Below are 17,435 nucleotides of genomic sequence, written 5' to 3'. Positions count from 1 at the left end.
AGTGAAAGCCTAGTAAGATGTTTTCCTGGTAGGTTTGAACAGATAAGGATGTGGATGCATTTAAATGGAGTAGGGATTTTCTATTTTCCTGTCTCTTACATTATCCTGGAAGTCAGTAATCCCAAAACCTCACATTCATCCTCCAGGGACTTTCATAAAGCTCATTAAATCAGCGTTAATCCAAACACCTGTCATCAAATGCTAATTTCTAAAATATACAGTTTGGTATAATTTATTTAACATTTGAGATGAGTCTTGCACATGCACATGGGAACACCCAAGGAATTCTAGAATCAAGCTTATAGATAAATATCTATACTAATTGCCCCACAATAACCTTTAGATTCCTCCAAATCAATCTCTGTTTACCCATTAAATGGCAGCAGTGTAAATGTGCATGTCAGACAGATTATAAGATTAGAGACACATCAGAATGCATCTCTAATCCCGGCAGTCATGCCAGGACAGTAAGCAAGTCTTGGCAAAGCTATGAGAATGCACGATATTTGTGAATGAATGACACCGAATCTGTGTTGAGACCTTCAACATCACTGTCATGTACTGACAAAATTCTTTTGCCAACCCAATAATTGCCAAAATGTAATTTGACTCTCAGTACACATTGGGTGTAAAACAACAAGGCCTGTGCAGGTTTATATGCATGCATGTGCCGCTGCAGGCTTTATGTAAATATCAAAATCTGTGGGGCTTGCCTTTTATAAACTACAGATTTCTCTCTTTTCTGTTGGTTGTGTGGGAGCTTCAGCGCTCCTGGGGAAGCAATGGTTTCCAGCCAAATTGACATTCACTGGAGTGTGCACCCATCCTGTCATTTTGTCAACACCATCACTGTGTGGAGCTCAGCCAAGCAAGACATCTGACAGACAGGCAAACGGGAGTGGTGGACTTCAGCAACATAACACCCTCTCACTGCCCTCTCTATGCCCACTGGTGAGGTTCAGTGCACATACATACACACAGAAAAGAAAAAAAAAGGCCTTGTTTTGTAACCTGAACTGATGCCTCTGCTCTTTCGAAGTATGCATTTGTCACTGGCAAACATAAAAAAAATAAATTAAAAAAAAAAAAAAAAAAAAATAGTAAGTGAGGCAACAATCAGGCACAGACAGATTGATCAGAGATGCAATCAACAATAAGCTGAGCTGCATGAGTAGGTTTCCATTTGTTGCCAAATGGTACACCTGACACTGGAATTGATTGGCAAGTGACAATACTCTCAGAACCTTGCAGGAATCATCTGAAGAGTACCATTTCTGGGTCACTAAAACACAGTGCGGGAAGGGATGTTTACAGTTTGAATTTATTTAATGCTATGCCATTAGATATGCTTATGGTGCCATTGGAGAATGGCTGGTCTATGAAAGCATACAAATAATTTAATAAAGCTATTCAATCAATAAATATTCTAAATATTGAAAAATATACAAAACATGGTATTTACTCCCTAGAAATGTTAAGATGGTGCATATTTGGGTCATCTAAATAGAGCCGGCCCAAAAAGGACTCTTAGAGCAGGACATTCAAAATGCCTGCACATTACATGCTCAATCAAAATACATAATGACAACATTTATTATATGAAATGCCATCATGGGCACTATGGAGCCGTTCCCCTCCCCTTGCTAAGGACCATGTGTCACTACTCTTCTACATACACACTGAACATCGTACTTATCAGTCAGGTGTCATGGCAAAACACTGGAAAAACAGGGTGATAGTAGATTCTAATGGAACCAGCAGTTGTCAGCTAAGATGGATCCTGACACCAGAAAATGCTCAGGAAATGATTAGATAAAAATAACAGAATCCACCCAGGCGTCTTCGAGGAGGTGTGCTGGCGGCTGATAAAGGATTCAGATTTATGTTGCCTTCACCCAAAGAAGCTGATATCATGTTTCATGAAAAATGTCTCATAAGGGCTTGCCGTACAGTATGCCCAGTTCCAAGCACAGAACAATGAGGAGGGGTTAATAAAAGACAAGAAATGAAAACACAGCACCAGTTTAGCAGCTTTATTTGATATCTTTGAAAATCAATTGCAGTTCGGCTCTTCACTGTAGGTCTGTTTTGTTTGTCCTTGAATATTGACTGAATATCTTGCTGTATTTCACAATATACTGCCATGCTGTTAAACAAGGGCCTAGTTGAGGGTTCCTGACATGTATATTCAGAGAATTATATTCAAGCACTCAAACAAGAATACCATATCAACAGTAAATGGATAAAATATAGTTTGGGATCACCCGACAGTGTGAGCCAGGAAAGAGGCTAAGTGTCTGTGTTACGTTTTAAGTATGTTTGTTTTTTTCGGTAGAATGTAAAATTAGTGTCAGGTTAAAATACCATTACCTTCACTTCTCCATTTTTGTGCGCCGCATTATTCTTCTATAGTGTTTGTAGCCAGAATAAATGGTCTGTGCAGACCTAAATGTCACTGTATTGTACCCTGTAGCACTTTGGCTCACTGTAGTTAAACTATTTGAGATAATAATGAATACAATACATTATTGCATCGAAACACATAAAATTGAAACCAATGACAAAGGTCAACCTAATCTTACCTGAAGATGTTGACTTAAATTCTGATGGATGACAAAGGTCTCAGGCCATTAACCCAGAGCAGAGAAATATTAAAATATTAAATGCATTTCAGTCTATTTCCTTTGGTATAGTCCCCTTATATTTCCATCTATTTACATAGCAACTTTTCACTCTTCAGCTGTTATGGAAAGAAATAACTGAATACTTATACATCAAATCTTCAATCTCACCTGAAACATTAATTAAGTATACGGCCAAGCATTTCATTTATGTTAACCTTTAGTTAATAGACTCGGCTGAAAATTGCTTGGCATAAGCATGATTCATCATTAAGAATAAAAGAAGGATCTGACTGAGCAACTGACATTTTAGAAATAGCGCGGTGGCTTTCGGGCTATAAATGAGAATACAAAATACATTTATTTGAATGTTTGGGAAAATGATGATGAACAGCAATTAGCGACAGCATTTGGAAAATATATCTCAACAAACAGCAGAACCAATGAGAAGATAAATGCTGCAGCACAACAATATAGTGAAAAAGAAGAAAAAGGCAGTCTACCTCAAATTTAACCATTTTGTTTAGAGCTGTATTATTTATAACCCCTCTCTTTAGTTTGTGCCAAAACCATTGGCTCCACATGTTTTGATGTCTAATATTGTGCGAGTCATGCCTCTGACTTCTTCCGTTCGTCCCACAGTGAACAATTTAAAAAGCATAACTAAAATAATGAATGGTTAGATAGTTAGTAGGAAGAGGATGATTAGAGAAGCTGTAAATATCATGACAGGGATGTGAGTGTGTAACAACCACCCCCATGTATTGATAAATACTGTGAAGGTAGTCTGCAAGCAGAACACTGGCTGCCTTAGAGCCGCTGTTCAGAAGTAGACCATGTGATCTGTGAAGGGCAGCTCCCCAAGGGGACGAAGAAGTGTAACTTTATGAATTTGAAACATGTTTCAAACACTGTGACATACCATTTCACATAATAAATGAAAGTGGAAACATAAGAAAGCTACGGGGCAAGAAATGAAAACAATATCAATATGTAATGTTTTCATTCCTCAGTCAGATGGATATATCAAAATCTCCGAGGCATTCTACAGACTTCCATAGGAGAGTAGTTGAATAGTTTTATAAACAATGCACTCATTTATTTGTTTTATAAGTCAACTGAAAGCTTTTTTTTGTTTTTCTTCTTTAAACCTAATTATTTAATTTTTGTACAAAGAACTGGAATTAATATCTGCCTGTTATAACCAGAATAAGCTTCAAAGAATTCTTTGAAGGCATCCAGAGTCTAACTTTGGAATGAGAATATATAAAATATATAATTTTATCCTGCGGCATTTTTTTTTTTTTTTTTAGAAAATTTGATCAGGATCTTAAAATGAGGATTATGGTCAGCCAAACATCAACTGCCTGACCATCAATGCAAGTTAATTATGGAAATGACTAATATATCTCGTCAAATAAAATACAATTTGTCATTTGTCAATGTCATTTTTGTCAGGAGTTTGGAATGGATAATACATGTTCAAAGAGTTTTAAATTTTATTTAAAAAAAAATGTCTGCGTGTGTGTATATATATATACACACAGTGTAAACAACTGAGGCATTTTATATGCATTGCCATTCTGACAAGTGATGGTCATTTCACTATAACACAGAGTCAAGCCCCAGAGTAATGACTCATCAACGAAAAAACACAAGCATCATGTTTACAGGGAGTGAGAAATTAAGTGCTTTCCAATTACTTCAAATTCACAGGTTTAATTAAAGTTGCAAAATTGAAGTTAAACTTTGAAAAAGGAAAAAAAAAACACCACACTAAATGTTGTTTAGGATTAAATAACATGAGGGTTGAACAAAAATCTACCTCAGACCGAACCTTCGGAAACGAAAATTATTCCTCAATTATAGATACTTAATATAACAGGATACGTGAAATGTGTTTTTTGTATTTTATGTTGATGCTTTACTTTTTCCACTGTATTAACTTTGCACTCTCCATCTACAGTACATTTCAACCTAAATGATGTGGGTTCTTTAAAAGAAGCTGTAAAATGTGTCAGTTGAAAACTGACCATAACTAAACCGTAACTACAGGGACTTGAAGTTGAGGCAATATCATAACCGCTGTTCAATTTGTCCAAAATCTATATGACCATGGAAATGGTTTAAATTTTGCATTAGAATGTAGAACTGGTAATATATGATCCTTTTCTGGTTATTCATCTGGCCTTCATATTAACCCTACATCTGTCTTGATTTCATCAACAATTTGTCCTATAACTTCATGTTTGACGATTAACACTGCTGCCCTATTGAATACTGTCAGGGAGCCATCGGAGCAAGAGCACAGTACCTGAAATGCGGCTTGAATAACAAGCATCATTCAACCCCTCACCCTGCACTGGTTTTGGTCTTTGTAATTACTTTCTCATTTGTATGAGTCACCCAAGGTTCTGTTTGTTGTAGTCCACTTCATTACTTTCATGTGGCCAATGTGGTTTCCATGCTGTGACCATTACACCATGCCCTTTGAATTTCAATTATCATTTCACACTCTGATTTGGGCTGAGCACATTTCCAGGCTGCAGAAACATCGCTTTCTCTCAATTCGAAGGTCCAAATGCTCATCATTATAGTCCTATCTATAATGATGTCTCAACTTTAGAATCACAAAAGAAAGAAAACCATGCTTTTCAGTCGTTTCCACACATATAAGTATGTAAGTTACAAAATCCACCATAGATTAGTGACGCTGATTTTGTGTTTACACTTCAATTAAACACATGACCCTTTTTGTAAGTTTTCCCTGTCAGACATTTAACCACTTCTCACCAACCTGCTGCTTCTCTGCAAGCGTCCCTGTGTTTGCAAAGGGGTATTCAAACTTGCCAAGTTTCCACAGTGTCTGTCAGTATAAACGCCCGAAAAAACAAGAATGTAATTTGAATAACAATAGAGCTTTCACTCGATAACAGTTTAGCCAAATACCAAGACATCCAAGCACCCCTCAAAATATGTGATCTTTGCTTGCAATACTTGTATGTGTTCACCATAAATGTATCGCCCATATGCAACATTAAATTAATTAAATTAAATTAGTTTATTTCTAAAGGGGAAAATGCAATTTCATAAAACACATGAATAAAACATGAGTAAAAAAGCCAGAATTAGCCAGAGAGGCTATTTTTCATCTTTAGTCCCCCAGCCATGATGTCAAAATGGCAATAAAATGGACAAAGGCATATATCGTTGGACACAACACCAACACAAATATGACAAATAAAATATAATATTTGCAAAATATACAGTGAGCGGTCAAATTTACCATGAAAGAGGACGGGCTTTAGTGTGTGCATGTAAATGTGTTCACTAGCCATTCTCGCAAATATTTCTGAAATGTTTTCTAAATGATAGTTGTTTAATTGTGTTTGGTACCCAGTTCCACATAAATGTATAGAAAGAATAGAGGGAAATTACTTCCACTTATTTATTATTCATGCAAACCACTGTGATTGCGAGTCTCTAGTTCATCTTTTGGTCTTATTTTACCTGCTCCACACTTCTTTTCAGTTTCAGAACAACATGACCATTTCATCTCAAGATTAATAGGCCTTTAAGAAGCAAAGGAAAATAAGTTCCATATGATCATTCACTGAGATTAACCATTGTCAGGTGTAAAATAACGTACATGTCAATGATGGTGATGGAATGTCTTTTAGAAAAACTCTGAAAACCTCTAAAAGGCACAGAAGGAGTGTGCCATATTATATTATATATCGCTATCTGAATTATTCCGTGTCATTAGAGATTCAAAGAAAGGTATAACAGATTGTAGCAATATTTCTGCAATGCAGCTGCCCACGCAATGCAGGTCTCCCTCGTCGTTTTAACTGGCATTCAGAATACTTCCCAAAAACTTGGTTATTGTGGAGATCCCACCAGATGCAACTGTTTCCAAGAAGAGTCTTTTAAAGTAAAATACATCAAAGCATAGCATCGGGAAAATATGTCAAATATTCTCCCCCTTCTCCTTTCGGCTGCTCCCTTCAGGGGTCGCCACAGCGAATCAACCTCCTCCACCTAACTCTATTCTCTGTATCTTCTTGCACCAAATAACTTCTTGTCCTCTTTCACTACATCCATAAATCTTCTCTTTGGTATTCCTCCAGGCCTCCTGCCTGGAAGTTCCAACCTCAGCAACCTCCTTCTACCAATATATTCACCGTCCCTCCTCTGTACCTGACCAAACCATCTCATTCTGGCCTCTCTGACTTTATCTTCAAAACATCTAATATGTGGTGTCACCTTGATGGACTCAGTCATGAAGAAGAAAAAAAAAAAAACATCAAATATGATTCAAGAAACGGCCTGGAAGGAAATATTTGAAAAAGGGTGTCCCTGCCTGATCTGTAGAGATGGGGGAGGAAAATAACAAGCCAAATGCAGTGGCATTTACTGTAGTAGCCTTGCAACCCTGACCCAGAGGTGGGCAGTCATATCTCACGGGGCCAGTGTCAATGCAGCCTTGTGTTCTGCCTAAGTACCAATTGATTTCTGCAATGACACATAGCCCTGCACAACCAGTCTTTGGCCTCAGTAGCCCACTTAATTCATCAACATCAAATCACTTTAATCAGGATCTCATTTGAAACACATTATTATCAAAACTATTATAGATAATGCAAAATAACAAGTGAAGTGAAATACTGTAGCTCTTCTAAAGCAGGTGTACCAATGCAAACGCCCCCTGGAAGAAAGTTCACATTTTATAGCTATAAAAAAAGAATTAAGCATCGATCGAAGCATTTAAAATGTCCTATTCTCCATAAAAAATTCAATTACTTCTACATTTCATTAATTATCGTTCCCTTTATAAATCAATCTGGTCTTCGATTTTTTTCTATCTGGTCAGAGAGTGCAGTTTACAAATGAATGGCTTTTCCAAATGATCTACTTCGGCAACACAAAATATGTCTTTCATATTAACAAACAGCTCTTGGTAAATATTTCCAAATATGTGTCAAAAAGGTAACTTCAGTTTCATAATGGTATTTACATAAAATAAAGAATGTCAAGATAGAATGCATTAAAAAACATATGTCAAAATCTGTCTTTATTCATAATTTTTTAAATATATTTCAATATATGTTCTGCGCTGCCATTTAAAATATCTACATGCACCCACTTTTAGGCCACATCAGATCAAAGAGGTAGCGGGATGATATGCTAGCTAATTAGTGCAGGCTATTAAAAGCTTAGTTAATTCAGTGTATTTGACAGGTCTAATAGACAGTGTCAACCACTGTGGGTGGGAAGCAATGATGAAGCAGATAGTCATAGCAGAGGTGTTATGGATCAACCAGTTTCCCTGTTCAATGTTGACATTTGTCTGAGTGTGTAATTGGATGCTTGCAGCAGAGACTGGAGGAAGATGACATCTAGCTGTCCTTGTAGCTTTCCTTGAAGATAGGCTTCCCTTTTCAGAGTCAGCTTCAGAGGAAAATCTAATCAGGGTGGGTTGGGCTGGGCTGGGGACTAACCGCCAGTGGGGAAACTTGATCTGTGATGTAAATGATTGAGGTAAGTTCACCAACAACAAATACAATAACTTTAAAAACAAGCACACGCACGCACGCATACACAAACACACACGTTTTCCTTTTTTTTTTCAACTTTTTGCAATTTCTAAGCCATTTTCTTTCCATTCTCTCCTAAGTGGCATCTGATTGTCGCTTTCTCCAGCTGAAACTTATTAGCGTCGTCTGAATTGCTCACATTGTTAGCTGGGTAATGACATAAAATCAAACTAATAAGAGGACTACTTACACAAATAAGTCCACAAAGAAATATGATGAAGAGTTTTTTTCACTACTTCGCTTTGCCTTTTTAAATTACGGAAAATGTATTTCGTTTTCTTTGGTGAAACAATCTCTCAAACCTGATGTGGGAAAGCACTCAAATAAAAAAAGGTCAGAAACAAAGGATTTTTTCCCCCCATTCGGTGTGGAATTTTAAGTGGATTTTTTTTTTTTTAACTCATTCATGCACTTGTGAAACTGTTGAATTATTTAAAATCACTTTTCTTAAGTTTAACACATCAACAAAATTGTCCTCTGCAGTACAGCATTACTGCATGATTGCAGATACTAGTAATCTTACTTCACAATATTGCTGAAAAACAAAACACTGATTTCCCCTCTAAATACCCCAACACCAAACATCAAGCCTCATTTCCTTTAACGTTGCTGCCCCTTTGTTGTCTTCTTTACCTGATTGGTTATGTGATTCAATTTCTGATCTGAATGTCCTAAGCATAGAATTCTGACATAGGACCTTGACGCTGGCAGATTTAAAGCATCTAGAAGGGCAAACGAATGTGAGATACAGTTTAGATACAGTTTTACTGTGAAGGTGTCTGGGCTGTATATGTTGTTTGTGCCACTACCAAAAGTACAAAATGAAATAAAAAATAATCAAATAGAAACAAACTTCAAAAATTCTTGTTCTTGCCAAAAAAAAAAAAAAAAAAATGTTAAGATCATGCAACAGTTTTTCCAACTTTTCCCATGACAGATTTTTGCAGCATTGTATGAATAAGGAGGATAATGGTATAGTGAACAATCAAGTTAGCACAGTCCTTAATGGACCGAGCTAATGCTTTCTGTTTGTTTGCCATCTGCCGGAGTTTTACGGTTTAACATTATCACTAGCAGTGTATTAAGGCTGTGGCTTATACCGTCATTAATCATATTCTGATGAGGAAAACGCCATTGCTTTTTTAAGGGTGGGTTATGCGACCGTGCCTCCCTTCCTCCAAATGTTTGCAAAAGTTTTTGGTTATTCTAATCAATAATCATGGCCATTAAGCACCATCTTATAAATGTCATCATACAGACTTTTCCTCTTAACGGCACCTCCTTTGAGAGATTTCAAGCATTTTCTGCAGAAAATTAGTTTTTTGTTTTTTTTTCCCAAAACGCTTTTTTAAAACAAAATGATGAATTGATTATAATATCCCTGTGTTAAACTCATTACTTTTTGTGAGTTTCTCTCACAAAGACAGAGCATTTAATCAGTGCTGATCTGTGAAATTACCAACATAATACGTCACTGTCCAATTACCACCAAAAGATGAGCTCCAATACCAATGGTAATCAATGTTTCACAATGAGCAATCAGACATAACTTTCAATAATCTTTCAATAATCCGTGCGTGTGTGTGTGTGTGTGTGTGTGTGTGTGTGTGTGTGTGTGTGTGTGTGTGTGGAGGTGGAGGTGGGGGTTAACCCATGGGAAAAGATTGAATTGTTTAGAATATATTTTCTGAAAGTGTGGACGTCTTTAAAAGTGTGACTGGTTAAAATTATGATATAAACGTTAGGGGTTAATTCATCAATACAGCCCCAGTTTGCGAGTCATACATCCCAAAGTACTGACATTGCTGACACGGGCATTACATTAACCTCCTTTCCTTTGAAATATACAGTGTTATAAATCATTCATAAGGTATTCAGTTATAAGAAATATAAATCTATTTAGTCAACATCCACAAAACCTCAAGTTCAAAGCCCCCCTTTGTCCCGTTACATCTCTCCAGCATTCAGGTATTTTGTGATTTGCTGCGAAAAGATGATATCACCCTCAAAATGTTTAAGACACTGAGAAGAAAGAGAAAAGGCAAGTTTTATAATGCATGCCTTCCTGCGCATGATGTCTCCATGGTATAGTCAAAGCCTTGAATTTTCTCTCACGGCTCTCATTAAGGCAGTGGTGTCAGGCACTGGCAGAAAAGGATGATTTTATCAATGATTTAATTAATCATCAAAACTCTCCTTCTCCACACATATCTCTCCTATTCATTCTTCTTGCCCATCACTCCTCTGCCGGCTGACTCCGATGCCTTATAATCTCACGCGCACACGCGCATTGATGGAGACACACACCTGCTCTTTTTCTCCGACACTGCAACACAAGTAGCCTTGTTCTTTCTATTCCCCAGACTTCAACTTGCTCCCTCCCGGACCAGCCGACAAAAAGTCCCAAAAAGCAATGTCACTGGGAGGCATTGGGAGGCGTCACATCCAGTGAATTTTACAGCCACAATAGAACAAGTGTCTCTCAGCCTGCCCCAGAACTGAGAGAGATAATAGCCCAGTTGAAAAGATTATCTCGTCTGTCCTCCTTAAAGTCTTTCAGTTGTATGAAGCAACATTCTTGGTACACAGAGACCCTGCCAAAAAGAATTAAGCCGCTCGTGTTCCACAGGATTCTACAGACCTCCAGAATAGTCATTTAATTGTATTATTTCAATCTCTTCCCCCTTTTTCGATTTCAGAGTCTCTGGCGGGGTGGAACTAAAAACTGAGAGGCAGGAAAGAGATAAATTATAATAAACAAAATAAAAAAAGAGAAAAATAAACATCTCCTGTCAGTCATCACTTACCTGGTGTTAAGGCTCAAAGCAGGACAGAGAAGCAGGAAGCAAATAGCTTGGATGAATTTCATAGCTGTTATCACACACACACTCCCGTTCCGTCTCCCGTCTCAGATGCTGTTTGCCTTCCCCTTGTGTGCCTCTCCTCGCTCTCTAGCTCTCCCACTGGCTGCTTAGGTTTTTTAGCGCACTCTCACACTCACTCGCATACACGCGCGCATGCACACACAGACACACACGCACGCCCAGACACACATGCAACGAGGCAGACAGATGCAACACAGTGGCGCGGTGAGAGGGAGGATCTCTGGCTTTAAATAACACAGGGACACGGACCGACTTGCTAATGGAAAGGAGCGGGTGGGGCAGAAATAAAGAGAGGGAGATGTGCGAGTGATATGGTGTCAGCACCCGTGCTGCTCCAGCTATTGGTGTGAGGCATTTCTTGCCATTGTTTGGTGCCGGTTGCTGTTTCAACAATGCCCAATTCCGTTCCCATCCCCGCCTGCTTTACCACCTGCAGTTCGATAGCGATGCACTAGGAAGGAAAAGAGTAACAGTGCTGATCAGAGTGAGCGAACACTCAAGTGGGTAACATTCCCTAAGAGCAAAGTAAGAGTTCAGCTGAGGCAAGACACTAATAGATGGAGTGTGATGGGCGTGATCACTCAGGAGACTCTTGATAGCTATGGCATTTAGTGAATGAGTCTTACAAATAAAAAAAATACATGCATATATATATACATATATAAAAATTCAGATGAGGAAAAAGACTAAATGATGACAACATGCCAGGTATTAATGATGAGAACGCAAGCATTTTCTTTGAGCTTCTCTGTTTCTTTCCAAAAACCACTGGCGCATGTCTAAGTGTGCAATTATCCACACTGAATATGTAAATTCACACTGCAATCATGAGAATCAGTAACAATAGTAACCACACACATAAAATCAAAAATTCCAAACAGAGCAAGATTGAGTACTTTCCAAGGCGCAATTTAGCGCAACCCTCTAAGGGTGTTTTCAGATGCTAAAAAATATTCCAATAAATGCATTTGAGAATGAGTCACAATCTTTCCCCCTGAGACTAATACCACAATTGACATTTTGAAAGGCAACTAATCTATGACACACTATATCACTGTAAAAGATGAATAATTCAAAAACGCTAAAACCAAACGTATTTGCTAATTCACTACACTGTCTGAATAAAAAAGTAAAAAAAGTGACAGACTTTTTTTTTTTACATTCTTTCAGACATACGTGTGTTATAAACAAGAGCTAAAATTGTGACAATGGAATTTACTTTAAAAAGAGCGGTTATGAAAAGATGTATGGTAAAAAAGGAAAGCTATCTGGTATTCTTATATCAAGGACAAACTGCCAGATGAAAGGTCATGATAGCTTGCTCTGTCTATTTTTGAGTGTATTTTTTACATTTTTACACTTGTTATTACTCGGGCAGTAGTTTTGAAGGACATACACCGACATAATAGGTTACAATAGATGGAAATCCTTCAAACTGAATTTAGTCCTGCTCCAATCTAAGGGGGGAGGGATACATAAAAAAAAAATCATTTTGGTCACGAAATATCCTCTTTTTCAAAGTAAAGTCCATTGTCAGTGTTTGCGACTTGGGGATTTCATTTTTTGCTTCTGCTGTATATTGAATCGGGACTGGCTTCCAAGTATATGCGGTGCTGCAAATCTTTCGTTTTACAGCAACATTTACGCTTTTGCCAATGAATATTTAAAAACTCTTCAAACCCAACTGAAAATGGACTTGTTTTTTTCGACAAAGTAAAGCTTGAGCATTTTTCCCCACGAATAAGAATAAAAAAAACATTTTTGACTCAAGTGATCCTGTGGTAAATGCAAGTTTTTTTCTGTACTAATGACATGAAAAGAATCTACTCACACATTTTATTTCCTCATAATAGGGTTTAAGAAATGAGCCTCAAGAGAACGATATCGATAACACGGTTAAATGAAAAAAGTCACGACTCCATTGGCAGCGCAAAATATGTGATAATAGATATTGTTCACACATGAAAAATGTCGGTGAAGTGTACTTGGAAAAATATATTTAACTTTATGCTAAGGCTGTAATAAAGACAAAATATCCCGTGGTCCTGCAAATTAAATTCTATTCAGATACAATGTGAGTCAAGCAGAGTTTTATTTATCTATTTATTTTATTTATTTTGTTTTGTTTTATTACATGACTGTTGATATCACTCTTTCATTTTCATCTATAAATCACTCAGGCATTTTACTTGCAGCAGCAGTATTCTTTTCAAATGATAAACTATTTTAGTCTTATTCATTTCAATAATTGCATGCAATTATCATGGTTTCCTGGTTTGCAGTTTCCGGTTGATCGCCTCTTAGCTTTTGTTTTTTGTAATTGTATTCCCAAGTTAAAGTCAGCCATCCAGCATGTTTCCTTGGACAATGGAAAGCAATGCAAGTGAGACAGTGCATTGCTGCAAAATGGTAATAGCAAAGTGGACCTTCCAAAACCACATTGCATCTAGTGCAGGTAAAATTTTCTAAACAAAAAGTGGACTTCACATACCGTCACCATGATGAATGGTTTTCATTAAAGCACAACTGGAATTTTTAGTCTATTTTCCATGCTAATATCCTATACTAGATATTGAAAGATTCCTAGTAATTTATTTGCCCTAATTAGAAGTTCATGCATGGAAACCCGTTGTGATCCAGCATAATGAGTGTGTCAGATCACAGCTTACCTTAGCTTCTTGGAAGAGGAGCCTCAGTGGACCTTCGTCATCCATCTAAATCATGTTTTTCATCAACCAGAAAGTCGCAGACCTGGTTCTTTCAGCCGACCTGCAGAGAATCATTATGAAGAGTTATCATAAATGAACATAGAGAGCTGGATTTTGATGACAAATATCATGTTCTGAAAATTATAATCACTTGATTTATATAATGCAGTGCTCAATAATTTAACTGCAATAGATTCATCTTTAATTTTGAATTATTAGAGCCAGGTTTATATCTTTGTGTTAACAAAATAAACCCAATCATAATATCGGTGAGGTCATTGTTTTTTCACTGGATAGCTGTAATACTAAAGTCAATTAAACTGAAATATTTACAAGATCATTTTTATTTGGTTTTCTTAATGTTTCATGAACCCTAAAATGTTCCTGATCCACATCTTCATATTTCAAAGATGTACCAAATGAACACTAAATTCAAGTAATTCCGGTTTCTTCTTGGGCCTCTTTGAATCGCAGCGATCTAGCTGAGCATGTGGCATTAGCTAAAAAATTAAAGACAGCAGCAAAGTACTGCTAGGCATATAAAAATAACAAGTGCACATATTTCTTGGGCACTTCATCCAATCATTTCTTAATGCCTGTAAGCAAAGTCAAAGACATAAACATGCAAGAACTGATGCAATAAAACTCTTACTTAAGTAATTTACTATATTTTGGCTATGGGGTTAAAAAACTGTTTGGTGCAGCTAAAATGATGAATGTTTGACTTAAGCAGCACTCCTGTACTTAAAGTCAAATGAAAGACAATCATCTAACGCCCTCGGTATGGAAATGAGGAGAGGTGACTATTCTGGAATGTGTTGATTCTGTGGTTGCTAGACACCTATTTAGTGCTTTCCATGCATTAATTTCTGGGTTTGCTCTATATCTTCTTCCTTCACTCTTAGCCAGGCTTTAGAAATATTTACTATGAATTTCAATACATATTTTAGCTGGCTTTTACTTTATAAAAGGCAGTTGGGTGTTTACTCTTTAGATGTATCAAGATTTGGAGTACGGTTATTAATGCAATCTTTTAAATAAAAATTATATTCTCTCCAGCAGTGCCTTAAGCAGCAACTGCATCTCTGCCGAAGGATTCAGTTGGCCATCTATAGTCATTGATTGTTTCTTTTTCTGTTTGCCCATTAACTGTTCTCATGCAATTCTGTCAGAATGGAGAAAAAAACAACACACACACGCACACACACACACACACACAATAATACAGACCTTCAAGCTGAGGCCAAACAAGACTGAGCCACTTACATTGCCTCACCTTGTCTGGCAAAATTACAAATATCACTGTTCCAGTTGAGTTGGCCAGCAACTAACAAAAGGCATCACTGGCTGTTACTCAAATAAATGCTCAAAATATACAAAAATAGGAAGGGCTTATGCATCACTATGATACCTCATGCAATCAAAGTAAGTGCCTTAAAATTAATTTTGTTAAAAATCTTTAACCGGTATGAGCCTTTGCACAAGCATCTGTATGTATCTGTGTGTCTCACCTCAGAACCTAGACGTTTTAAATGACTCCCTTTTTTTTTGTGTCAAGAGCCATGCTATATAACACACACATTTATTTCTGTGGGATCACACAGTATGACAGAAGCGCTTCTTTTTTTACCCTTCTGGTCATAAGCCCCGATCTTTATCTTCAAGCTGACAGCAGGCATCGTTTTAGCTTGTCTGTAATAAGATATCCAAGACAAGCAATATTGACTGACAGTTGCCTGAGTAAATCAAGATATCTACATTCAGAGCAAGCTAAAATAATGGCCTGTCAGCAGCATTGCTGATTTTACTGTGTGCTTTCGGCAAAGATGCCTCCCTCTCGTTTTCTGCACCCCCGCCATGAATATTTACATCAAGACTATAGCAAGTATTCAAATGACCACTGTCTATTGTGTACTGTATGTTTACAGAGACTTCCGAAAAAGAAGGGGAAGTATCCAGCATCCCTTGCATAAATTTACATTCTCGGTATCAACGTGCCATTCTAAATTTTGTGTGGAAAAAGGAAAGAGAAAACAAAAAAGCGATAAGTCTGGCAGTGAGGCAAAAGCTTAAGGCAGTTCCCTGTCAGTTGTTTCATTCTCTCAGAGCAGGAGTATGGAAATGTGCTTTCACTGAACTGGTGAAGAAAACAGCTCGAAACATCATGTCTGAAATGTTTATTTTTGTTAACATGTGCTCAGAGCAAATCAATTGAAATCCTGGAAATATGCCATTAATATTCATTGTCAATGCAAATATCCAGGCTACTGATGCTGGTCAGCAGCCAGAATGATAAATCAGCAACTGCATCCATGTCATTGGAAAAAAAAAAAAAAAAAAAAAAAAAAAAAGAGAAGACGACGGTCAGTATTGAGCACAGAATATGCATAGCAGACGACTTTAGAAGTTCCCTTTTCTGAATTGCAGAACAACTCCTCACAGGGACCAAGTAAACAAACTGAATGTCTAACGATTATTTTGAATATTTTTATGAATTTTATTTGACAAAATATTACTTATGACTTAATATTGCAAAATATCTCTGTATGATGTGCAAATGACCGCTTCCAAAATATTGCTCAAATAAATTAGCACATCTCTGAGATAAAAAAAAGCAGAACACTGCAACGTCATAAGAGAAGGATATAGGAATGATATATAGTCCATCTTGATGCAGTATATTTTGAAATGGTTTAAACATACCTTTTTAAGGTGTCCTGAGATAGTAAGAGAAGAATAAATTATATATGTGATCATTTTGTAAGAGAAGAATAAATTATATATGTGATCATTTTGTATCATTAACTGCATTAGCTCTTTAAGAGTAATTCAGGTCAGATAAACGTATCCAGTAAAAATGAATTCAAGTTAATCATTTCTTCCCCAAAGGCTCCATTCTAAAATACAAATGTGTTTTTTAATTGCCAGTTAAATGAAAATGTGTTCAATTAAATAAATTACACTAGAATGTAATGTTCCGCTTAAGATAATTGGCTAAAAGTGAAACTCAGCCACCAAAACTCACAACCAAACACCGAACAAAGCCAGTTGCAAGACTTGGACAAACATTAAACTGATACCAACAAGTCTTGAACAGATGTATATCACAAATTTCCTGCAGCAGAACACCCAGGACTGGGTCACAGAAGCTATAGGATTTGTAGGATGGTAATAATACTGTACATGTCATAAAAAAAAAGAAAAATCTTATTGACTGTTGTCCAGCTTTGTTCACTGAAATACACTGGGATGTTGCAGCAAGACCCCCAGAGCAGAGCATTGGCCTTGAACCATCCCAATGCTGCCACGAGAGAAGAGCATTTGTGGGGGATTGTGTCTCAGTCTATTGTGATTTCCTTGGGTATTTAGCCAGTGAGCTACTTAGCCTCTATCCTTTGAGTAAGAGGAAAAAAAAACTGCCAAATGGCTTTTCCACACATTTTACTATCAAAACAATGACTTCTTGATTAAGTTAATTACACATAGTTAAGTATATTTCAATGCTGCTTAACTTTGCTTAGACAAACATTTAACAGAACAAGCACCATTACAATGCATGCATCAAATATTTAAGCTCTGGCCTGGCAGTGAAGTCCATTAACATGTGCAATCGAGGCCCAGGGA

General features: G+C 37.0%; 1 protein-coding gene across 1 annotated transcript in view; it reads right to left on the bottom strand.

The window, feature by feature from the left end:
- The window catches only part of luzp2 (leucine zipper protein 2), a 169,575-nt gene extending 158,358 nt beyond the window's left edge, over positions 1-11,217 (bottom strand). The window contains exon 1 of the mRNA XM_086144019.1: positions 11,026-11,217. Within this exon, the coding sequence (XP_086000145.1) occupies positions 11,026-11,087 (62 nt within the window). The 5' untranslated portion in view covers positions 11,088-11,217. The remainder of the gene's footprint in view (positions 1-11,025) is intronic.
- Positions 11,218-17,435: the final 6,218 nt, after the last annotated feature.

Source organism: Fistularia commersonii, chromosome 3, assembly GCF_037954325.1.
Source record: "Fistularia commersonii isolate RoL2024-O1a breed Wild chromosome 3, RoL_Fcom_v1.0, whole genome shotgun sequence".
Lineage (NCBI taxonomy): Eukaryota > Metazoa > Chordata > Actinopteri > Syngnathiformes > Fistulariidae > Fistularia > Fistularia commersonii.
The sequence above is the reverse complement of the archived record's forward strand: the minus strand, read 5'-3'. Positions and strand labels throughout refer to the sequence as shown.